This window comes from Brachyhypopomus gauderio, unplaced genomic scaffold (assembly GCF_052324685.1).
Source record: "Brachyhypopomus gauderio isolate BG-103 unplaced genomic scaffold, BGAUD_0.2 sc66, whole genome shotgun sequence".
Lineage (NCBI taxonomy): Eukaryota > Metazoa > Chordata > Actinopteri > Gymnotiformes > Hypopomidae > Brachyhypopomus > Brachyhypopomus gauderio.
In genome coordinates this window covers 1,202,546-1,225,978 of record NW_027506887.1, presented here as the reverse complement: position 1 = coordinate 1,225,978, position 23,433 = coordinate 1,202,546, and the positions used below count along the sequence as shown (strand labels likewise).

The following is a 23,433-nucleotide window of genomic DNA, read 5'->3' as shown; positions in this document are numbered from 1 at the left end:
GAGAGAGTAGAATTGTCAAAGATTGGGATCGATAATAAAAGATAACTGCTTAAAAAGGCAGTTTTTAAAAATGTTATTAAAAAAAATCTCACATCTAAAATAAAATCTTCACAAAACTTTACTGGCTAAATATAGAAGAGGATATAGAAGAGCAACTTCACAATATGCCCCACTGTCTGGGTGATAATGTATCAAAGTTAATGTGGAAATATTAAAATGGGTTACCTATGAAGTGAAATTTGTGATTTTCTTCTTACAAATAAATTTTTCCAGCATTAATATTGTGATTAGACAGAAATATCAAGTGAATACATACTGGACAGTATACATTGTTTAGTCACCAACATGCAAACTTCACTCAAACTGATTTCTGCTCATAAATGTTGTGTTATGGTCTTATGAAAGCAGTTTTATGAGAACACAGTTCCTATACAGATCTAAAGAATTTTTGTCTTAGCAGCGGGTAGCAGTTTGGTTCTGAAAGACTGACAAACAGAACACATTTATATATGTGCCAACAGGTGAGAATAAATTAACATACAAGGTTGAAGTAATTTTAGATAACCATGACAGTCCAACAACTGATAGTGACAGATTATACCCTGTACTGTAGAACTACCCACAAACCCTTGCTCTGGATGAAAATACAAGGCTGTAAATTTTAACAACTGTTACCTTGAGTTATTTTTCTTTTTTTGTGGCCGCTTCTGCAAGCAATACAATATCCTAATCCAAAGTGAGTATGGCGTTTTGTGAAGGTCTAAATCAGTAAAGCCCCATGTTTTATTGATGTTATAAAAAATGCAATCCTGGGAATGTCTCATGCACCTATATCAGGAAATTGGTTTCTATATATCTAAGGGTAGGATATAGGCCAGAAGTATAAGGGGAGGGGGTATCGCCTTATGGTGGTGGCTCCACGAAGCCCTCTGCCTTCATTTCAAAGTGTCTTGGTCCAATTTCACAGCCTACACTGTGGGTTGAGGCAGAGACGGACTGCGGGAAAAAGAAGGCGAAATCGATTGTGTGGATTGCATCTCTGTCTTATTGGACTCCTTTTGTGTCATTTTACACTGTGAGGCAGTGGTAGAATGGATTCCCCATCAGTCCATCGCTGACAGTAGCACCAAGCTGAGGGCTTGTCCAACCAGCCTGCTGTTGCATGAGGAACTATGATTTCACTATGGTTAAATAAATGGACTGACTGAATGACTGAATAATCCCTGCCTCAGTCGACCTGCTGGGTTTAGTTTCAAGCCTAATCTGGCACACCTGGTGCTAATAAAGTGATATGCCAGTGAAAACCTTGGTTAGCTGCAATATGTGTTTGGGAAACAAACAGCTTTTTAAAAGGGACCAGTTAGAAACAAACAGGGAAAAAAGTTTATGACGGTTCCTAATTTATTTAATAGTAATGCTATACAGTTTAGTGTGTTTTTTTTTTGTCAAGGGCACATTCTAACACTGAATACTATTATTAAAAGGATTAAAAGGTTTGTATGACACTGTTTCTATCAGGATGGAAAGTCTATAAAGTGGAGCAGATACTTAATCTCCTTCAGCTTGGTGCAATACCTCTATATATAAATCTGTAACACTGTAGGTATGTTTAGCTTCCTGCCTTTCACTGAATTTATCCAATTTCCAACATAACCCTCTGCAGTTTTCCTCTGTTTATGAAAAAACGCCAAGCTGCAATTGTTGTCATTGCTACACCACTGCGTGTGCTGTGGGTCTCCAATCATAAGATCAATAATCAAATAACTGAGACACATTAGCGATGTGTCTTAGACCATCACATAAACACTGCAGGGGGCTGCAAGGTTGGGCACTCATGTAATAAAATCTCCAAGAATTCTGATCTCGGTGTGGTTTGAGCCTTTTAATACTAATGTTTTATATTGATACTGACAGAGAACAGATGATTATAAATCAGTACATTTTCTCATACACTGCAAACCCAAGCCGAGCAGCCGGTAAAAGCACCATCGGTGAAGGAAACACGCCAAGATAAGAACTGGGATGTGAATGAGTCTGGGTCTCAGTGGCACAGAGATCCAGAGTGAATATTCTTGATCTGTGATATTTCTATATAATGTGGGAGAGGAAATGGGTTAGAGTTTGAAACATAATAATGAGATCAGGTTTGCTATACAAAGATGTTAACCAATAAAAGAGCACAGCTGTTGATTTATATCCTGAGATGCATCGAGATGGCACTAGAACACATGCTCCTCAGCACTGCCATTTGAACAGTTGCAACTGCTTTATTAGCAAAGTAATCTAAAGGAGGTATGTGTCTTTTGCTCAAGTGCACACTTTGTCTCTTATTAGTTTACTTGACTACACACTTTCTGCAATGTTCCACTCATGTCTTAAAACCACATCATATTATCACATAAATTAGGCAAGGACACTTGAGTTTCTTCAGAAACTGTCCCGGGGGTTAACTTCCCAAAAACAAGCAGCCTCATACTTCATCTGATCTTCCTTTAGCAAGTAGAGCAGGTAGAGTCAGTTCCAGACTCAGTTCTGTTCCCATGGAGTGTTTGCATTACTTATAATAAATCTGTAAGAGAGTCTGCCATATGATGCATCAAGACCTTTTAAATTGATTAAACGTGATCTCTTACTTATATAATGATGTTTAGCATTAATCTTAGTTTAGTATGAGATGCATACATGTGTCTATAGATTGGTAGGCATTTGATTATCACCATCAGTATTTCCAGGAATGGCATGACGTCAGCATTCTTATAGACATATTTCAAAGTAGGACGTCACGCGACTTTTAATAAACAACCTCCTTAAAATGTACATTTACATGTTAGGTGGACTATGCATGAAAATAACTACCCGGTGGTAACGTTCCTTTGATTCTGTTTGGCAACATTTTCACATTTAATCTATTTGGCTTTTAAAAAGTCGCTAATTATATTAATTGCAACGTTGATTAAGCGGGACCGGCATTAATTGTTTTTAATACACGTCGCAAAACATATTGACACCTCGTGGCTCTTGTGGGCATCGGGGCGTTTCGATAAGAGTGATTGGCCGCCGCTTGTTTCCGGGGCTCGAGACACACGAGTGACGTTTCCCCCGCGCAGCGAGACGGACTGGGTGAGAATGGCCGCCAGTGGAGGTTAGAGCTTTACGCTTGTTCCTGCTCACGGTTCCGAGTCGCTCCTGAGTGTCCCGGTCCAGTCACACGCCGTGTGGTCGCGGTGTTCGAGCGGGTCTTCACAAGTCCGTCGCATTTTTTCAGGGTTTCTTTTTACGCGGTCGACATTAGTTGTGGTTGTCCGGCTGAACGCGGCTGGTTTGTTAGCTGGCTAGGTGGCTAACGGTGACAGCTACAGCCGGGATCACCGATCTGAGTAAATTACTTCAAATTAAAAGTCCGTTTGGTCAAGATGGTTAAGCGGCTTGAACGCCATCAACGCCAAGTCACTTTAATTGTTGTTTTCTCGGGTTATTATTGAACTTTTGTTGATGTTGTCCCCGTTAGCTAGTTTCCTAGCTAGGTTAGCATAGCTTTGACTAACATTTCTGGCTGGTGTGTTTTTACTATGAAAGACATTTTTTCTTTTTTTTTCTTTGTTTCTAACAAAAGTTGCTCGAGTTCATTTGTGTAGCTAGCGAGCTACAGTAAGTAGCTAGCAACAGTAACCAGATAACTGCCGGCTAAATTTAGATAGCCTTCAGTTCAGCGTTATTAAGGAGTTGTGGTGTTGTACGGATATTTTATGGTGTTGTGCGGTTTTGTGGTCAAGTTGAGCATATTTTGGGGCTAATGTCAGCCGAACCGAAGATCATGTAACAAGTGTTTGCACATTTGACTGGCTAGCTGCTAATTATGCTTACCTGGCTGGTTGGTTAACTTGCATTTAAGACTCCCAAACTGAACCTGCCACTCGATCACTGGGTAGTTGAACAATTTAAGATGAGTTATTCGGACTTCTGCCCTGTACGTCGTAACTTGACCAAACATCAGGCAGAGAAGCACGACCCGCACCGTGCCACACACTAAGTATTTCCATGGCTGGCCGTAGTTAACCCCCCAATCCCGGTGTGGGGTGATTTCGTTTGATATGTGGTTCAGTCCGTCACATGGAATAAATATTGGCCAGAGTCAAATGTTGTTGTTTCTGAGGTGTTGATGTTTACAGGCTTTGTTGAGTGACCTGAAGATGAGGGGAATGGGTTGATTTCTGTTGCTAAGAAAACAGGATTCCCACGTTAAAACGTTTATTTTATTTTAATCAAAGCAAACATTTTAATTACGCAGTCGCTAAAAAGAGCTACTACTGTCTGCTGCCAATTTAGTAATTTAATTTCTGTAAATAGATGTTACATACACATCAAGAACACGTTGTTCTTGTTATAGACGATGCGTAGAGTCGTCAAAAACAATTAAAATTAAGTTATAGTTTACAACTTTTATATTTTACAACTATTATAGTTTACAATAAACCAGGAGGATGATCTTGCAGCTGTGGTTGGTTTGAATCATGGGTGAACTGCTTCTGCATGTGTTTGCCACAGACGTTGGAAAGCTGTTACAGAATGGGACGACAGCAAGCACGAGCTACAACGGCGTAGACGCCCTTCACGCCTGCACAGTACTTCAGCAGCTCAAGGCCCTGTACGATGAAGCACAGCTGACAGACATTGTCGTGGAGGTGGACCATGGCAAGACCTTCTCCTGTCACAGAAACGTGTTGGCTGCCATCAGCCCTTACTTCAGGTGGGGCCCTAAAACACCTTGGCTTGTTGGCATGTCTTGGGGTCCCTCTGGATGGTCTCTCTCAAACTTCTAAAAAAAAAAAAAAAACTGAAGAGCACTAGACAACCATTTAGATTCTTACTGAATGAGCATAATATTCCATATCATAATTCAATAATTTGTGTTTAGTAATTTGGTAGAACATGGACTGTTTCAAAGTGACCTGTAACTACACAAAGTGTGTCAAGTTGAGATGTACACCTAGTGATTGTAGGAGGGACTGTAGCTGCTGTGTGATGTGTCTCTTGTTCCTTCCTGGAGTCCAGCTCTGCTTTGACTCAAGGTTGCCACACACTTATCAGAACAGGAAGAATGTCTGGCTTGTCAGGACTTAGTCACAGGATTTCACGCAAATGCCATGTGTCCTGCAACTATGTTCTTTCTGAAGTCAGCAACAGATTCTGAAGAGTGCTTCATGACTAATGCATAGACACACGCACATGCAGGCACACGCACGAGTGCACATACACACACATGGGTAACATGTTACACCTTTTCACATTGTTCAGAATCGTCATTGCTCTTTTTTTCGGTCTCCTCCCACTTTGCATCTGGCTCCGCCTCTCAGATCAATGTTCACCAGTGGCCTTACGGAGAGTAACCAGCGGGAGGTGCGCATCGTGGGCGTGGAGAGCGAATCCATGCGTCTGGTGCTGGACTACGCCTACACGTCGCGTGTGGCACTGACCGAGTGCAACGTGCAGGCGCTGTTCACGGCGGCCAGCATCTTCCAGATCCCAGCGCTGCAGGACCAGTGCGCCCACTTCATGATCAGTCGCCTGGACCCGCAGAACTGCATTGGCGTCTTCATGTTCGCCGACGCCTACGGGCACCAGGAGCTGCGCGAGCGCGCGCAGGACTACGTGCGCAAGAAGTTTGTGTGCGTGGTCGGTGAGCAGGAGTTCCTGCACCTGACGCGGGAGCAGCTGGTGGGCATACTCAACAGCGACGACCTCAACGTGGAGAAGGAGGAGCACGTGTACGAGAGCATCGTGCGCTGGCTGGAGCACGACCGGCCGCGACGCGAGGCGCACGTGTCCGACGTGTTCGCCCGCTGTGTGCGCCCGCCGCTGCTGGACGAGGCCTTCCTCAGCCGCATCCCGCCCGCCTTCGCCTCGGCGCTGGCCCGCGAGCGCCCGGACAAGGCGCGGCCGAGCGGCTGCTCCCAGCGCCTGGGCATGACCGCCTCAGAGATGGTCATCTGCTTCGACGCGGCGCACAAACACTCGGGCAAGAAACAGACGGTGCCCTGCTTGGACACGGCCACGGGCAAGGTCTACAAACTCTGCAAGCCACCCAACGACCTGCGCGAGGTCGGCATCCTCGTCACCTCGGAGAATGACATCTTTATCGCCGGCGGCTATCGGCCCAGCAGCAGCGAGGTAGCCATCGATCACCGCGCCGAGAGTGACTTCTGGCAGTACGAGCACGCCAGCAACCGCTGGCTGGCACGCTCACCGCTGCTCCGCGCACGCATCGGCTGCAAGCTCGTGCACTGCTGTGGCAAGCTCTACGCCCTGGGCGGACGCGTCTATGAGGGCGACGGGCGCAACGCCCTCAAGTCCGTGGAGTGTTACGACGCCAGGGACAACTGCTGGACGGCCGTCAGCCCCATGCCCGTCGCTATGGAGTTCCACAGTGCCGTGGAGTACAAGGATCGCATCTACGTCCTCCAAGGTCAGAGTTAATTCACAGCTCCTTAACTTTTGTAAGAGTTCGCTATTTTCATAGAACACGTTGTTCAGGATAATCAAGGCAAAAGCATGTAACTAGTAGCAATTTTATTTAAACCATTACACATTTTCCTTTTCGAATGACTAATGTCTTTGCAAAACCAAGGCTCCACACGAGCGGACTGCCCCAAGTTGTCTTTCTTTCCTTAGTCAGTTGGTACTGTTCCTGAAGCATCTGGTCTTTCATGTGAAGCGTGCTGTGTCTTGTGTGTCTTCAGGCGAACACTTCTTCTGCTTCGACCCTCGTAAGGACTACTGGGGCCACCTCACCCCCATGAGCGTCCCACGCAGCCAGGGTCTGGCTGCCCTCCACCGCGGCCGCATCTACTACATCGCCGGCATCTGCAGGAACCACCAGCGCACCTTCACCGTGGAGGTGTACGACATCGAGCAGAGCGTGTGGGTCCGCAGGCAGGACCTGCCGTTTGAGCAGGCCGCCAGCCCCTACATCAAGGCCCTGCAGCTGTGTGGCCGGCCGCACCTGTTTGTGCGCGCCACCCAGGTGATGGTGGAGGAGCACGTGTTCCGCACCAGCCGCAAGAACTCCCTCTACCAGTACGAGGAGGAGGCCGACCGCTGGACCAAGGTCTACGAGACGCCCGACCGCCTCTGGGACCTGGGCCGCCATTTTGAGTGCGTGGTGGCCAAGCTGTACCCTCAGTGTCTTCAGAAAGTGCTTTGAGGGGGGGAGGGGACGCCGGACACCGCGCTGCAGAGCTGGAGTTTGGGGGCGTGTCTGGGTTTTTGGGGCGTGTTTTTTTCCTCCCCTTTTGGTGGAAGGGGATTGGTCGTGGTGCCCCTGCAAATGGTGCTGTCCGAGTCCCCAGATGAGGAAGAGGTGTTGGCGTAGTCGGGGGGAGGGGTCTTGCGCGGTGGTCTCCATGGGTGACCTCGCAGGCTTTGCTTGCGCAGGGACGTCAGGATTTGAACCCCAGAGACCTCGCGCCCTCCCCCTGCTTGTTTTACAGCTACAACAAACAAATTCTAAGTGCAATTATATTGTTCGCAAACTCGTGTTGAGCCATTTTTTCTTATTTTTAAAGTATACCCTAGTAGTTTTGGATGTTGCTTTGTTTCCTGGTTTTTCAGCATGCGTTGTTGAACACATATATGATGTCTTTTTTCTTTTCTTTTTTTTCCCTAAAGGACAAGCAGTGTGTTTTGCAACAGAAATATTAAAAGTACTAAATATATAAATAGCTCTGTATGTTCATACGGGTATGGTGGGTGAGGGTGCTCCCTGGTGGGTAACTACTTCACAATACTTTTTTTTTTTTTTTTTTTTTTTTTTTCTTCCCCCCTTTTCTTCAAGATCCTCCCTGCCACCTGCAAAGATTGTTTGGTATAACTCTTCTTTGATTTAGTAGTTTGGTAATCCTTAATCTAGTTTAGCTAAATTGCCAAGTTATTTTAGGTGACTTTTTGTTTAGGGTTTTGTGTGGGGTGTTTTTTGTTTTTTTTTTTTTTTTTTGTTATTGTGTTTTTCTTAAGTGTCAACCCAAAATGCTTTCTCCTGCCACTAGTTTTTGGTTTTTTGCTTTCAGATTTTCATCTTCCAAGAGTCTTGTCTTCATCGCCTGGTTCAGTGTTGTGTCCGCTCCAGCACACACACACAACTCTCAACTCACAAAAAGGCTTGAGGATTAGTTAGAATCATGTGTGGGGACGAGATGCAACACTAAACCTCTGCACTGATGTGATCTTTCAAACACCAGTACAGGCTCCAGACTATCTGCTTATAAACCTACACCAATCTCTCTCTTTGCAATTTCATCACCAGCTGCGTCATTAGTGAGGTCACAATGTTCCGTTCAGTCTCCATATTGGAGAGGAGGGGAGAGGCGGTTTAGTGAGCAGGACTGCGTTTGGTGATGGGTGAGCTGCCTGCTTTGAGGAGATGTTACTGTGGGGCTTCCTACTCCTGTTTCCTGGAGTGGGATTATTAGAACTGACACCATTTTATGCAGCTGGTGGAGTCTTATTGGGGGGGAGGGGGGGTGGACATGACGGGACGAATGACAACAATGCTCACCACCTTGTTGGAGACCAGTGGTATTTGTGTCAACAGCAATGTGTCTGTGGTGACCACCTCTGCCTTTCCTCAATGGACCCTTCTCTTCGTGGGAGATGTGTTTAAAACAAGCCACAAGGTTGTTACTGATAGCAATAAGCACATCTGTTGTAGTGCTCTACATTGTGTGTGTGTGTGTGTGTGTGTGTGTGTGTGTGTGTGTGTGTGTGTGTGTGTGTGTGTGTGCATGTGAAAATGTACAGTTCACAAGCTTTCATGTGGTTGGTGAAGGGGTTCTTTGCCACTGCTGAGGAAACTGCAGTCAGCGCAGGTGGAGATGGTGGGGTTGGTCCTTGTCTTGGACTCCACAGTGAGCTGTGGTTCTTTTAAGGAAGCCTTATCTACCCCCATGGCTTTGTCTGGAAGGAGTTGCCTTGGAGTCTTGATAACGATGACTACTGCTGAGATGGAGGCGCCCTGATCTTGCAAGCCCGGCCTTCTGTGCAGACATGGTCACGAATCTGTTGGCTAGTGTCATATGGTGACTAATTTTGAATAATCTTGTAGCTGCTTTTCTTTGACAATCTTGTACAGAAATACAGCGTGGTTCTTGTTTTTCTTTCATGAGACATCCACTAGGATAAGGTCCCGTCACTTCTGTTGCTTTAAGCATTGTTTGGGTATTTTCATCCCCCCCCCCCAATTCATTATATGCAGGTTCGTTGTGGCATACAGATCTTGCACTACACCCCCGTGTATGTCTCTGTCTCTCAAAGCAATCTTGTAAACATCGATCTGCCGTCTCCCACATCACCCACAGAGCTCCATAGGACAGGACTGCCTCTCCACCCCACCCCCCTGCAGAGTGGAGTCCGTGGGGCACCATGCCTGCGTGCTCTGCCCAGGGACTGGTGCATGGACTCCTGTGACTTCAGTGCAATAGGGCGCCATGGACAGACTCCCCAAAGCTCGGTAGCACGCAAACCACCAACAGACCACTCTCAGGATTAATTACTGATACCCAGTACTGTATTGACTATGGTTTGATGTATGTGGAATATGCTGTAACATAGGTTTGCTGTTCTTGCACAGGGTTTTTTTTTTTTTTTTTTTTTTTTTTTTTTTTTTTTTAAATGGGCTTTTACGTCATCTTTTTCAACTTGAATAATAAATGTAATTTTTTTTTCTTGTTTTCCAGATGTTATTTTCTATTTTAAATATAGATGCATATAGTTTTTGACAGGTTTGTTAGGTGAATCACAAATGTGATTGGTTTTTTTTTTTTTTTTTTTTTTTTTTTTTTTTTTTTTTAAAATAAATACCTCCTTATTATTGGGTTACCCAATGATTGCATTGCTATAAAACACAAAGCATTACAGACAGTAGCTGCAACCGCAGTACTATTTTAATATATTTCAATCTTAACACGAGTCTTTGTCTAAGTGTGAAGAAAGCTTTGAAAGCGTTTGACCTCCTGCTTCCCGTCTTGTCGTCTGCTCCAAGCACACGAGTGGCAGCAGTTTCGTTCACCACTGATCACCCGCTTGGTTTGGCCCGCTTTTATTTTAGCTTTATTCTGTCTTTTTATTATTTTTTTTATGCCTCTTTTGTATGGTGTGAGTTGGTAAATGTATGTTGATCTCTACTGTGAAATTCACGTTGCACATAATTTGAAAATAAATCTTTGCCTGAGTTGATCAGCAACACAACTTCCTTGAGTTTGCTCATTAAACTTATCTCCATTATGCTAGTCAAGGGAAAGTGTCTAAGGTGTGTAGTTGCTGTCTTTCAAAAGCTGCTTCTGCGGGGACTTGTGCAGCCGTGGCTACTGCATGAGCTCCCTGCTTTAAGGTTTAGGGCATCGTGTTGGACACATCTGCACTCCTCCCAGTCTTTCTCAGGACCAGGGAAGGTCATTTGGTGTTTTCTGATGGGAAGAGTAATGGTATGTTACTGGGGAGACTGAGCTACATCATCTGGAACTCTTGGAGGAAGTTCAGGGTTGTGCTCCTGGTAGTGCCGTTTGTTCCGAGAATAAATGAACCGTTTAATATGCAGCGCCCTCGAGAATAAAACGTGTCATAAATGGAGGTGTGTGTGTATAGTACTGCCACGTGGTCGAAAAGAGAAACATATGGATCACCCTCAACACAATCACTGTCAATAAGTGGATGTCACATGTTATTGACTGGCACTGTCAAACACTGATTGACTTAGAGAAGGTGCAAAGTTCAAGATCTATAGGAAAGACCCTGTCCACAAACTCTGTGCAACTCCTTGCACTAAATGCAACATCTCTCAATCCTCTGGTCCCCTCTCTCACTCCCTGTGTCGCGTTCTCTCTGAGCGGTCATGGGTGTTGCAGGGGCCTCTGCTCCAGGATACGGCCCTCTGGACGGAGGCTGGGGCTGGGTGGTGGTGTTCGGGGCCTTCATCTCTATCGGCTTCTCCTACGCCTTCCCCAAGGCCCTCACCATCTACTTCAAGGAGATCCAGCGGCACTTCAGTGTCTCCTACAGCCAGATTGCCTGGGTGTCCTCCATCATGCTGGCTGTCATGTATGCAGGAGGTAAGGCCATTTCGGTCTTATTTGGAGCATTTTGGCGAAGGAGCCAATCTGTACAACAGCAGCAGCTACGTCCGTCCTGGGTGCAAAATGTTGTGTCTGGGAGAATGACCAGCATTTGGGCCATCAGTAACAGGACTAGACTCGTGTCGATTTGCGTATCTCCTACAAAAAGGAGACAGGAGGTGTTTTTCGGGATGCACATGTAGCCGTTAGGCTTTGTGTGCTAATGATTCCCTCTATAAGCTACAAGCATCAGTGCTGCTGGGGGGAGGGGGGTCTGACTGCAGCAGTGGTGGTGTGCAAAGTTTGCAATGGCGGTATGAGACCTGAAATCTCTGAGGTGGCCTTGTGCGTTTTTGCCTTGGGCCCCAACAGAACTACGATATATTATTGATAATAGGGGCCTATAGATCCATATAAGGTGCTTCAGCAATATATAAAAATGCAGCTTATTGCTTTTTTTTTTTTTTACTGATTTTGGTTTACTGATTTGGTTTTGGTTTATAAAATGACCAAACAGTATTATTGCATATATGGAAGCTTTAAAACTCAAATCTCAACTTTGACAATACTAAATAAAAGATTCCCTAAAAATATACTTTAGCTGGTCTGTCTTTTCATGGCATAATACTTGTCGCAGAGCAGTTAGACCATCAGCGTTTACTCACACCAAAGTGACACATCGTCGTTAATTCGGGGACATGCTCGGCTGGAGACGACCACATATAACAGCTTTTAAACAGTAGTAACTGTCTATATGACCCAACAATTAAAACACTTATAGATGGGGGTTTCACTGTTATCTAACTGATAACTGGGTGTTTTCTGAACTATTGATTGCTTTTCATGAGAGCTAGGAAGTGGTAAAAGCATGTGAATCTACAACCAAAAATGACAGTTTTTCTCTGTGCCGAGTGTGATCATAGTACTTTTATGCAAACGCTAGGAACATGTCTGCCCTACCACCTACCCTGCTACCCTGCTACCCTCCAAAAAACGAGTGAAAAGACTGCAGAACGCTGGGCTCTTAGAGAACCATCATCATTAACACACGCAGAGAGAGAGAGAGAGAGAGAGAGAGAGAGAGAGAGAGAGAGAGAGAGAGAGAGAGAGAGAGAGAGAGAGAGAGAGAGAGAGAGAGAGAGAGAGAGAGAGAGAGAGGGAGGGAGGGAGGGAGAGGGTTCCCAGGTTCCCATGTGTGTAACGGCGACGGTACGGTCTCCATCATAACGCCCTTGGCTCCTCTATGCCAAAGTCACCCCCATGCGCACCGAGTACCGACAGCAGATATACATCACGCGCGGGTCCACTGCTCCTCGGTCCCCGGGGTGGAGTCCGCCGCGACGACCCTGTCGCACACGCACGGGAGTGGGCCGAGGGTGCGGATATGGTGGGGGGGATTCTTCGCCGCTTCATGCACGGGGTGATGCAGCAGGTAGCCGGAGTCCTGAGTGTGCGGAGCTACAATAGAGTAGATGTGTTTTCTGAATGGACGTGTCCGTATAGCACGACTATAACGCCTTTGAGCGCATACGGCGTCTGCTGCGAAATAATTGAGGTCTTAAAAAGCTGAAACGAAGCGTGCAGCGCAGCGGTGAGCCACGGCTGTTAATGCCAAACACTGTTTTATGTGGACCAGCTCGTTTCTTTAGGGACTGGTAGGACGGGGCGAGTGATCACTGATCAAGTACACACAAATCTGGTTTCGTGTACGCCTTTAGCGCTGGTGGACCGAGAGGGAAGTTTCTCGCTGTTCCTGAAACCCTTTCATTGTTTTTCTTGAATTCTTCCTGGATTGCGAAAGTTAGCCACGCGCTGTATAATTCATAATCTAACCTGACAGGTCTGTAGGCACCAGCAATTTAGAAGACCGTTGAACTAAAGTTTCAAACACGAGCTTGGTAATTATCCTCGTTGATTGGCCCTTTCTGTTATCACGGGCACTTTCGGAGCCTGGCTCAGCAGATCTGGGATCAGTCGAACATGCGTACGGCCGTAACGACGATCGGCTTTCAGATGGTGCGAGCCGTTCTTGTACACGCGCGTGGGATGAAACGTAGTATGTGTAATTTTTTTTAGCATACCTTTAGCGTTACATTATGGTTTCTTCAGTCGTTTGGGCATGCATTGTCATCCGTACACACAATAGCAAGTTATGTTCCTCTTAGCTGTGTGTGTGTGTGTGTGTGTGTGTGTGTGTGTGTGTGTGTGTGTGAGAGAGAGAGAGAGAGAGAGAGAGAGAGAGAGAGAGGGAGAGAGACGTCTTGGGATAATTGCAGAGGCATTTTGTGACCTAGTCTGGGGGGAAAACCTTTTGAAATGAATTGGAAAAGCAAACGGATCGTTCTTTTATAGATATTTTGCCCATTCGGAACGTTCTTTTATAGTAATCTTGCTCATTTGGAGATTCCTCTAATTTAGGGACGTCCATTTTGTAATACATTGGCCGTCTCAGCTGTGCCTTTTAGCACTAAGTGCTTTTCTAAAGAAAAGAAAAACTGACTCGTTTTTCCATCTCTCTCCACAGACGGAGATAGAGAGAGAGAGAGTATGTATCCGTGTGTTTGTGTGTGAGTGAGACTTACCCATCTGATTGATGTAGATAATTTAGTTGATAATTTTCTTCTTCTGCAGTAGTTTTTCGTCAGGATCAAAGTAATATGAAACGTGACTATGATCTAATAGGTGTCATTAGAAGTGTTTGCAGTTAAACTCTGAGAAAAGTGATGTGAATTGTGATACGGTAGCCCAGACAAGCCACATTTATTGGAGTTTTTATGAATAATGATACTAAGCAAATGTTTATTTCTCATCAAAATATGCAAAATATGATATTTCTGTTTCTCTCTCCCATTTCTGTTTTTCATTCCTTCCTTCACGACTACCAATCACTTTCTTTTTCTATATTCATCATATCCTCCTCTATCCATTTAATCAATTTTCTCTTACCATTCTCTCTCTCTCTCTCTCTCTCTCTCTCTCTCTCTCTCTCTCTCTCTCTCTCTCTCTCTCTCTCTCTCTCTCTCTCTCTAGGTCCAATCAGTAGTGTCCTGGTGAACCGCTATGGCAGTAGGCCCGTGGTCATCACTGGAGGGGTCATGTGCGGTGTGTCTATGGTGGCAGCTTCTTTTGCCAGCAACATCACACACTTGTATATGTGTGTCGGCATCATCGGAGGTACTCAGACTTGTTACCAAACACTTCACTAACTCAACTATCAACTACCAAAAACTAACACTAACTATGACACTGAACACATCTCTAGCTCAACCCAAGACAGAACACTCCGCTAATCCAACCCACGCTACTGAACACACCCTTAACTCAAACCAGTATGACCATTTAGTCACAACATTAGGCTATGGTGTTTATCACAGACCCATTTGCGTTCTTTGCGTTTGAAGAGGCGGTTGTTGTTTTTAAGCGATAGGGGTCAGACACCAGGTGTGCTCCTTGTTTGGTGTTTTGTTAAGCTATGCTTTGGAGGCAAGGCCCTAAACCCAGGAGTGGGGTCTTGGAAGAGTGTGTAATTGGGTTGTGTAATTGTGATGTGTTTAGGTGCGAGGTTTCAGAGGTGTGTGTGTGTGTAATTGGGGTGTGTTTAGGGAGGCCCACATTTCCATTTGTTTATTATTATTCAGTCCTGTGCGTCTGGAAGGGCAGTTGAAGATTTGCTCTCATGCCAGACCCCTGGGATGAGCCTGTGTTCTCCAGAGCCTTTGGCTGCCTGCTTCAGCTCCTCATTCACTCTGTCTCCTCTCTGTATCTCTCTTTTCCTCTCTACCATGACATTTTGTGGCTTTCTTTCTTTCTATTTGTCTTTCTCTATATTCTCCCTTTTTATCTACTATTTTTTATCTTCTGGCTGCCATGTTCTACCTCTCTTTCTTTCTTTCCTCATCTCTTCCCTCTCGTTCCTGCCCTCCCTCCCTTTCTCTCTGGGTGTAATTAAGACGGTGGTATCCAAGTGTGTTCCTCTGGGGCAGGGCTGCATGGCTCCAGTGTGGGCGCCCACAGAGAGCACCCAGCTCATTACGCAGCACCTCTCTGCCGTGGAGGATTCATGTGTGGATGGAGTGGGCATAGAAGACCTTTCATGGCTCGCAGTGTGCCACCTCATCTCCTTCCTTTCGGGTCACTTGCTAATGATGGAAAATGTTTTTGAGATGTGGTCTAAGCTCAGACTGCATGTGTGCATAAAAGTTCATCAAATGGTCTTTTTTGAGAATAACCAGTTGCTTGGTAAGTTCAGGGCGACACATTATATGGATTATTTGCATTTTTGGTGTCGCATGTGTGATGGGAATCTCTCCTCAAGTCCCTTCCATACTGAACAGTCTTTACAATTAGTTTACTAACACTTAGTCTTATGAACTTAAATATGTGGTTTATATAGAAAGTGGATGTCATGATGATTTTGTAGCATTCTTTTCCTTTAGAAAGTTGACACAATTGAGTTGTGAACCTCAGTCCTAGTTGTAGTGTGAGCTGTGGTCTGAGCAGCCCTCTGGAGGACTGTGCTACCCTTGCTATCCAGCAAGTAATGTGCCTGTTTCAATTTCAGTTTTTTTCTGAAGCTTAAACCAAATTTCTGAGCCACTTTGCCCTGTTCTTGCTTCAGTGAAATTATTTTGAATACGTTAAAGTATAATTGGTAATCCATACACAATTTCAACACATCTCTGGGTATAAAGCTCTGTTTTAAGCATCAACACATTACTCAGTCAGAACCAAAATCAAAAAGCTTGAAAGAATTGTATCGTAAACATGCATGGAAATTGAAATGAATTGGAGGCCGTGCTGGAGCATGAACAGCAGGCAGTCCCTCTCCTCCTCCTCCACCTCCCTCTCCTCCACCTCCTCCTCCTCTTCCACCTCTCTCTCCTCCACCTCCATCTTCACCTCCTCCTCCACCTCCTCTTCCTCCATTTCCATCTCCACCTCCTCCTTCACCTCCATCACTCGGCCTGCATGTGCAGCTCTGGGTAATGAATAAGATGCTGGTTTAGAGAATGAGACAGCATTAAATTGGATTTTTTTTTTCCTTTGGCAAAGAAGGTGGTGGTGTATGAATGATGTCGAGTCGCTATTTTAATACCCTTTTAAATTACAGACTCGTTTAAAAATTATTTCAGGTTCCGTTAATGAGTTCTTAGCAGGAAGTGGCAAATGAGACGGAGAGCTAATGTGAAGGGAGCCGCATTGGTCTTCCTTTAATCACGCCCAGCTGTGAACGCCTGCACCGCCCTGAGAAAAACTCACCATCACTCCTGTCTCCACAGGCCTTGGTCTGTCCTTCAACCTCCAGCCGTCCCTGACCATCATCGGGAAGTACTTCCAGGTCAAGAGGCCCATCGCCAACGGCCTGGCCATGGCGGGAAGCCCTGTCTTCCTGTGCACCCTGGCGCCCCTAAATCAGTTTCTGCTTGACCGTTTTGGCTGGAGGGGAGGGTTCGTCATCCTGGGGGCGATGCTGTTCAACTGCTGTGTGGCTGGCGCTCTAATGAGACCTCTGCGAGGTGGGTTGGTGTTTCTCAGACCTTTACTTGAAGGCAGTTGCTACGCAGCATTGCCCTTGCTGTGGTAACACAGATATGTCCAAAGATTGAAAAATGTGTTAAAAAACGGACCCCGCAGCGCAAGTTGAGGCTGTTGGATAGGATAATTATAGCGTACTTACACAAAAATATGGCATCAGAAATGATTAGTATAGTTATTCTACTGCTACTACAGTATAAATATTTCCAACATATAATTTTATAAAAGTGTGATGCCATACAAAATTAACTGATTTCATTATAAGATATGATTACTATATTAATACTAATGTTATATTAACTATGAAATTCTGCATTCCCCATAAACTTGGGCATAATGTAATTTTCTCAACCAATTCTGTTTTCTTACTTAACAATAGGGGGCGCTCCAGCAGTCCCTTGCAAACCCCCACCTACCAGAGCTCGGACACAGGAAGCTGTGTGTGGAGACGGGGTCATTGAGAGGCCCCGTGGTCGTGAGTCTCTGTGCAGGCGGAGCTGTGCGGAGAACATGAGCTGCTTCCTGGACTTGTCCCTCTTCCATCACCGTGGCTTCATCATCTACCTCACGGGAAACATGCTAATGTTCTTCGGGTTCTTTGCACCCATGATCTTCCTGGCACCATACGCCAAGCACCGGGGCTTGGACGAGTACTCGGCAGCCAGCCTCCTCTCCGCCCTGGCCATTGTCGACATGGTGGCCCGGCCCGGTACTGGCCTCCTGGCCAACACCAAGTTGGTCCGTCGCCGGATCCAGTACCTGTTCAGCTTCGCCGTGGCCTACAATGGCGTGTGCCACCTGCTGTGCCCACTAGCGTCTGGCTACTGGGGGCTGGTGGCGTACGCGCTCTGCTACGGCGTGGTCTACGGCATGGTGTGTGCCCTGCTCTTCGAGTGCCTCATGGACTTGGTCGGGCCCTGCCGTTTCTCCAGCGCCGTGGGGCTGGTCACCGTCCTCGAGTGCTGCCCCGTCCTGGTAGGGCCCCCCATCGCAGGTGAGCGTCACGGACAGTTCTGCACTAGCACAGGTTAGGGTCAGAGGTCAGAGGTCAGTGTACTTTCTGTAGAATGAGAAATGTTTTTTTTTTTTTTTTTTTTGGAAGTCAGGCACTAAAATGATTTTCTTAGTCTTAGTTGAAGAGCAAAACCTAAAGTAATAAACAAGATTTTAAAAGGTTTATTTTGTTTGTGGCTGGAGAGTCTTGCTGATCACTGGTGTGTTTTTGCGGGAAGGTGTACCAGTGCCTGCCACAGATCTGATTGATGGTTTTTAAGTATCAATATAGCATTGTAAAACAGACTGTCCGATACAGGTCCGGCATTTACAAACAGAACTTTAACCCCAACATTATGGATCGTTTCACCTCCTTTAACAGGAGTGTGTATTCACAAACATTCTAACTCCTCTGGAGTTTCAACTGGCAACCACAGATAGAAGCAAAGATGTCTCTCTCCTGTTTCTTTGTTTAAAAAAGGTCATCAAACCTAAAGGAATCAAAGATATTTTTAAAAATGGATGATGTCACCACAGTTTTCCTCTTTCTTCCTCTCTCTCTCTCTCTCTCTCTGCCCCTGTTTCTTCCTCTTCCTCTTGTTCCATGTGTGACTAATGGCGGTACACAGGGGCAGGCTGGGTCTATGGCCCAGGGTATCATTACTGTAAGACATTCCAGCACAATTGGATTACGGCAGGCGAGGGAGTGGCGTGTCTGGGCGGTGAGCTCCAGGCCTGGTGAAAATGGGGGGCGAGGCAGTAATTGGTCACGGTTATTTCCCACCACAAATCAGGCGTAGCCGCCTGGGCTTCCGAGGTGCGCCTGCTCGGCAGGCCGTGTGAGGATTTGGGCTCGCCGGGCAAATTACAGAGCGGTTTTTCCAAAGCTAAGTAGCTGTGAGGTCCCTTGCGGCCTGCGCTAAGTTGCTAATGCCACCCTGCGGCCCTGGTGCCGCTGACCGCCCTGCAGATGCAGCAGCAGGTGTTGCTGGGTCCGCTGTGTGGACATCAGGTGTATGTTCTGACACCAGCAACCTTAGGAGAAACCTTAGGAGAAACCAGCAACCCAACGCTTGCTACCCACTTGTAGCCAATCAGCACTGAGACTGTGGTAAGTGAAGCAGATGGTGACTAGCACACTGGCTAGAGACTATATCTGCACACTTAGAAATGAATGTTTCCAGTGAAGTGGGTGCTGAGTGTACAGGACCAAGGCCCGCGAGTGCTTAAGTACCTCCTTGTCCCGTGTGTGTCCTCCATGCGCATGTTTGGCTGACTCTAGACTTCTGCCTGACTGTCTTCTGTTCCAAGGGCTCAATCCATCCTGTGAGACAGAACAAACCCCACACAAAACGCAGAGAGAGCAATACTGATGCTTCTCTCTGCTTGCTTTGTATTCCATAGTGTGTGTGTGTGTGTGTGTGTGTGTGTGTGTGTGTGTGTGTGTGAGGGGGAGAGAGAGAGAGTTTGTCCTTTAAAATACTGTGTAATTAAATGTATTTCCTATATCAGCTGAATATATCTCACCTCTTGAATTCTTCCATTATTGATGCAGCACTTCCATTTTGTTTAGATTTTCTGGATGTAAACACCTCCAATTGGAGAACACACTCTCTCTCTCGCTCTCTCTCTCACACACACACACACACACACACACACACACACACACACACACACACACACACACACACACACACACACACACACACACACACACACACACACACACACACACCACTTCTGCTTGTGATGGCCTTCACCAGATTGTATCTTTAACCCCCACCCCACCCATGCAAAACGTACTTAGCTAGAAAAGCGCTCACTGTGGGTCTGACACATGGCTACAGGACTTGGCCCTTTACTCGGTTGTTCTGTGTGCCCAGTATAGTCATCTGCACTGGACCTGTTTGCTGGCCAGTTTACTTTTGGCTGGCAGCACCTGGCATTCCTGCCTGTCTCTCCTGTAATGAAATGAGCCCGTATATGTTTCTGTGATGCGAGGCGAGACCTTGCTTCCCAGAGCTGCGTTTAACTGACGAAATAAACTCTTTACTTAGTCGCCTTCTCTCACCCACGCCCGCATATTCAGCATTCTCCTCCAGCAGGCCAGAGTCGTTACGTCCCCCTGTACTAGTCTCCCAGTCTCTGAATGGCCCAATGTGCTCCGACACCCGCGGGTCAGTCTAATGAGGATAAGGGAGGTAACGACCCTTTGCTCGTCTGTTTTTAATGAAATGTGGATCGTCCCTTCAGTCATTAATAGCCTTTACCTGTTTGATCATTAAGCAGTGGGAACCTGCCACAGATAAGGGGGGAGGGAGTGATAAATAAATAAAATAAAACATCGGTGACTTCAACAGATGGGGCGTAATTACTGCCGCACCAATCAAGCGCGGGGTTTAACGAGGACCCGGGGCATCGGGCTCCGCCCCCCAAAATATGCCACGCGATCAATCAAACCACGGGCGCCGCAGTTGTTTGCCATGGCGTGAGACTGAAGGGCACGGCAAATCTCCCCCGTCATCCTCATCCTCACCATCACCTCCACCACCAGCACACATGAAAGAGCCATTAGCAGTAGGATTTTAATTGGCTGAGCTGCCCTCAGAGCTGCCCTGCCACCCTGCATCGCCACCTGTTGGTCAACATGAATCTCTTCTCATATGTCTTGGGGGGCAGAGTGGGGCGGGTCTATGCCGGAGCCGTCTGCCCCAGAACAGTAGATTCAGTCGATCAGTTTGATGCTCCCTGTCATCAGGAAGTTTGAGAATTAGCAGCCTGTGGTGACTGTACCTCAAAAAAAGCAAGTTGTAATTAAACCTCACAAGTTTAATCATCTGTGGTTCTATATGGCTCTATACAGTGCAGAAAAATAAGTTCTGGATCTCTTTGAGGTTAATTGAAGTAAATTTGTTCCTTTACACATAAACCTTATTTACCCAAAATTTGCAGATGAAACTGAAAATGTACTTCATTCCAAAGAAAGTGCCCAAGTGTAAGAGGTCTGGGTATGAGCCCGTTGCCCCCTTTACCCTATTAATCTACCTGCTATTCTCTCCCCCAGTACTGCTAGGAGAGCCATTTAACAGAACAGTGGTTTTACTGGATGTCCAGTCAATGAGGCAGAGAATACAGCATCATAACTCCCAACCCTAGCCTTGACATCCCTGTGTTGTTTTTATTCCAAACGTAGTGTGATTTTCTCCAAATGTAGTGATTCGGCACACTGATCTCCACTGGGTTCTCTCCTCCATCCACAGGGGCGATGCTGGACATGTTTGGTGACTACAGCTACATGTTCTACATGTGTGGTGCTGTGATGCTGACCGCCGGCCTGTTCCTCTTCACCATGAACTACTACAACTACCAGCAGCTGGATCAAGCCAAGCGCTCCCAGGACAAAGGCACCGAGCTGGGGGAGAGGACAGGACAGCATGGGGGTCAGCATGGTAGCTCCCAGGCTGATGACAAGATCGTAGAAGAGCAAGCTCCAAGCTTGGAACAGGAATCTGGGACATTTCGGGTCAAAGCAGAGACAGAAGACAACACAATGCAACAACAACAAAAGACTGAATTTAATCCGAAAGACTGAAATTTATCTTTCATTTTTAGATGAGTTGTATTTTAGTGGTTGTTAAAGTTACGGGGCATTAAAGGGAAAGTTTATGGCAGATGTCTTCAAGTTCCTCATAGTCTGATTTGTCAGCATTTTTGTTTCTGTCTCCATAGTCCTGGAGTTGCTGGTGAAGGAGATTTTTAAAACACTACATCCTATTTTTTTGTGTTTCATAGAAATCATAATTGACCCAAAATTCAACCCACATTGCTCTTTAGTTTTCTTAACTAAACTGAGCAGATTCCATATGATTTATGAGCTGAAGATGCAATGCAAATGTGCAAATGTCCCCATGAACAAGTCCTTTGCTGATGTGTTTGACTACCCAACATGAAGTTTTCTGTGAAACGCTACCTATAATATTGAAGGTTGTTCCAGGACTTCAGTGAGGGTACAAACAGTTCTTCCAATTGCTCAGACTTGCAGCAGTGTTTAGCTACCTGTTACAATATGGAAACATTTAGATATGTTCGTTTTGTAAAATGGTGTGAAATGGCGATCTGCTGTTGAATGAAGTTGCATTTTTGAAGCTCTCTTTTCTGAACCAGTCTTTAGTACAGCCTGGATCTGTGCTGCGTTTCTGGATATTCTGATTTCATTAGGCCCTTAAATGAAGGACGTGGTCTGACAGTGGTCTGTGTTGGAATATGAAATTACCCTTTGTTTGTACCAATGCTTGCACAGAAAAATAACAAGCACACCAGCCTAGAGACCAGCCTAGAGAACAGCCTGGAGACCTGCCTATAGACCTGCCTGGAGACCTGCCTGGAGACCAGCCTAGAGACCAGCCTGGAGGAGTGGATTTAGATGGTTTGAATACTAATGGATGTTCAGTTAGATGTGGGCAGGTGTGAGCAGTGCTGCTTGACTAATCTGCGTTCTCAATGCTAAACTAAACACAAAAATTGAAATATTCCCTTAATACCAGGTTGAAAATATTATATTATATTATAAATGTGAGCACATTGCCAAGATTGGCATAATGTAAAGTTTACAGTCAATTTTCACATGTAACAAAAATGTTGCTAATGTATTAGAATAGATTATATACTTTTACTAAGTGTTCTAAATGTAAAGTTCAAAAGAATTTACAGACTTCACAGTGTTCTTGCTTCCAGCGGAGGCCAGTTCACATGCGCCCACATCACATACTTTCATCGCTGGTCCACATGTTAGAAAGTTAGAACCCTGACAGCAGTAAAATCTGTAGTTATGGTGTTTGCATAATTGTAACCATTAAAACGTTTACATTGTAATGTAAATGCATCAAGGAAACAACAGATAGTAGGCGTTTGGAAAAGTCATCATAAAAATAAATACCCAGACAATCTGTGTCCACCAATCTTTCACTGTGATAACCCAGCTGGAGAACACAAAGCTTCCAAAACACATTTTCTTTGGTAAAAAAAAAACCCCAAAAAATTCCAACCCACCACCTCAACCGGAAGCGCGATTTGGCACGCAGCAGATAATATTTAGAGCACTAGGTGATATTTTACGCTGAAAGCGGGGTGAAAAGTATGGAAATGTCAGAGCTAAAGGCGTGAGCAGATAATGAAACAAAGCCCAGTGTTGTGGAAGAGCATCTCCGAGCCTTGTCTACAGTACGGCTTTGACTTCCTCTTTGTATTTCTTGCGTCTCTCTCTCTCTCTCTCACTCATTCTTTCTTTCTCTTTCTCCCATTTTTTATTTTCTTTCTTCTCTCTCTCTCCACCACCACCACCACCCCCTCTCCTTGCCTTCACCTCTCTGCTGTGTGTGCTACGTCTGCAGTCGGATGGATTACTCTGACCCCACGTGGGGGGGTCCTGGGATGTGGCCGCACTGGCGGGGAGGACAACATAGGCAAAGACTTCAAAAAGTCAACTGTACATTTTCTTTTTGTCCTTTTTTAAACATTTTTCCCTTTGACCTCTCCTACCGTCCTCCATCCTGGTCCTGCTCTGATGTCCTTTGGGAGCTTGTGTGTGTGTGTGTGTGTGTGTGTGTGTGTGTGTGTGTGTGTGTGTGTGTGTGTGTGTGTGTGTGTGTGTGTGTGTGTGTGGTTAGTGGTTATGAAGCACACTAACCTCGTTCGGCTGAAATCGAACACAGCCATGGCATTATTAAACCCCATTTAAAGTTCAAATCCAGCTTGCAGAGCGCATAGAACCAAGACACAGTCTCCAAACCCAGCTTCCAGAGGA

At 45.7% G+C, this 23,433-nt stretch overlaps 2 protein-coding genes across 4 annotated transcripts; both read left to right on the top strand.

The window, feature by feature from the left end:
* Positions 1-3,037: 3,037 nt before the first annotated feature.
* kbtbd8 (kelch repeat and BTB (POZ) domain containing 8) lies at positions 3,038-9,614 on the top strand. 3 transcript variants are annotated; one of them, XM_076989217.1, is made up of 4 exons: positions 3,038-3,142; positions 4,546-4,747; positions 5,355-6,463; positions 6,738-9,614. In XM_076989217.1, exons 1-4 carry the CDS (start codon positions 3,127-3,129, stop codon positions 7,199-7,201), a joined length of 1,791 nt encoding a protein of 596 aa, XP_076845332.1. In that variant the 5' UTR covers positions 3,038-3,126; the 3' UTR covers positions 7,202-9,614. The 3 variants fall into 3 exon arrangements, with proteins under 3 accessions (XP_076845332.1, XP_076845333.1, XP_076845331.1); XM_076989218.1 differs by lacking the exon at positions 3,038-3,142 and adding an exon at positions 3,149-3,377; XM_076989216.1 differs by lacking the exon at positions 3,038-3,142 and having other exon boundaries at positions 3,386-4,747.
* Positions 9,615-10,882: 1,268 nt separating this feature from the next.
* On the top strand, positions 10,883-22,016 carry LOC143490740 (monocarboxylate transporter 2-like). Its single transcript, XM_076989181.1, has 5 exons — positions 10,883-11,099; positions 14,133-14,276; positions 16,382-16,618; positions 17,017-17,631; positions 20,891-22,016. Exons 1-5 carry the CDS (start codon positions 10,883-10,885, stop codon positions 21,220-21,222), a joined length of 1,545 nt encoding a protein of 514 aa, XP_076845296.1. The 3' UTR covers positions 21,223-22,016.
* Positions 22,017-23,433: the final 1,417 nt, after the last annotated feature.

Excerpts from the sequence above, each read along its gene's own strand:
- kbtbd8 (XM_076989216.1), top strand. The coding sequence starts at position 4,512 with ATGGGTGAACTGCTTCTGCATGTGTTTGCCACAGACGTTGGAAAGCTG. Across the intron at positions 4,748-5,354 it reads GCCATCAGCCCTTACTTCAG|ATCAATGTTCACCAGTGGCC; the intron begins GTGGGGCCCTAA and ends TCCGCCTCTCAG. Across the intron at positions 6,464-6,737 it reads TCGCATCTACGTCCTCCAAG|GCGAACACTTCTTCTGCTTC; the intron begins GTCAGAGTTAAT and ends GTGTGTCTTCAG.
- LOC143490740 (XM_076989181.1), top strand. The coding sequence starts at position 10,883 with ATGGGTGTTGCAGGGGCCTCTGCTCCAGGATACGGCCCTCTGGACGGA. Across the intron at positions 11,100-14,132 it reads GGCTGTCATGTATGCAGGAG|GTCCAATCAGTAGTGTCCTG; the intron begins GTAAGGCCATTT and ends CTCTCTCTCTAG. Across the intron at positions 17,632-20,890 it reads GGTAGGGCCCCCCATCGCAG|GGGCGATGCTGGACATGTTT; the intron begins GTGAGCGTCACG and ends CTCCATCCACAG.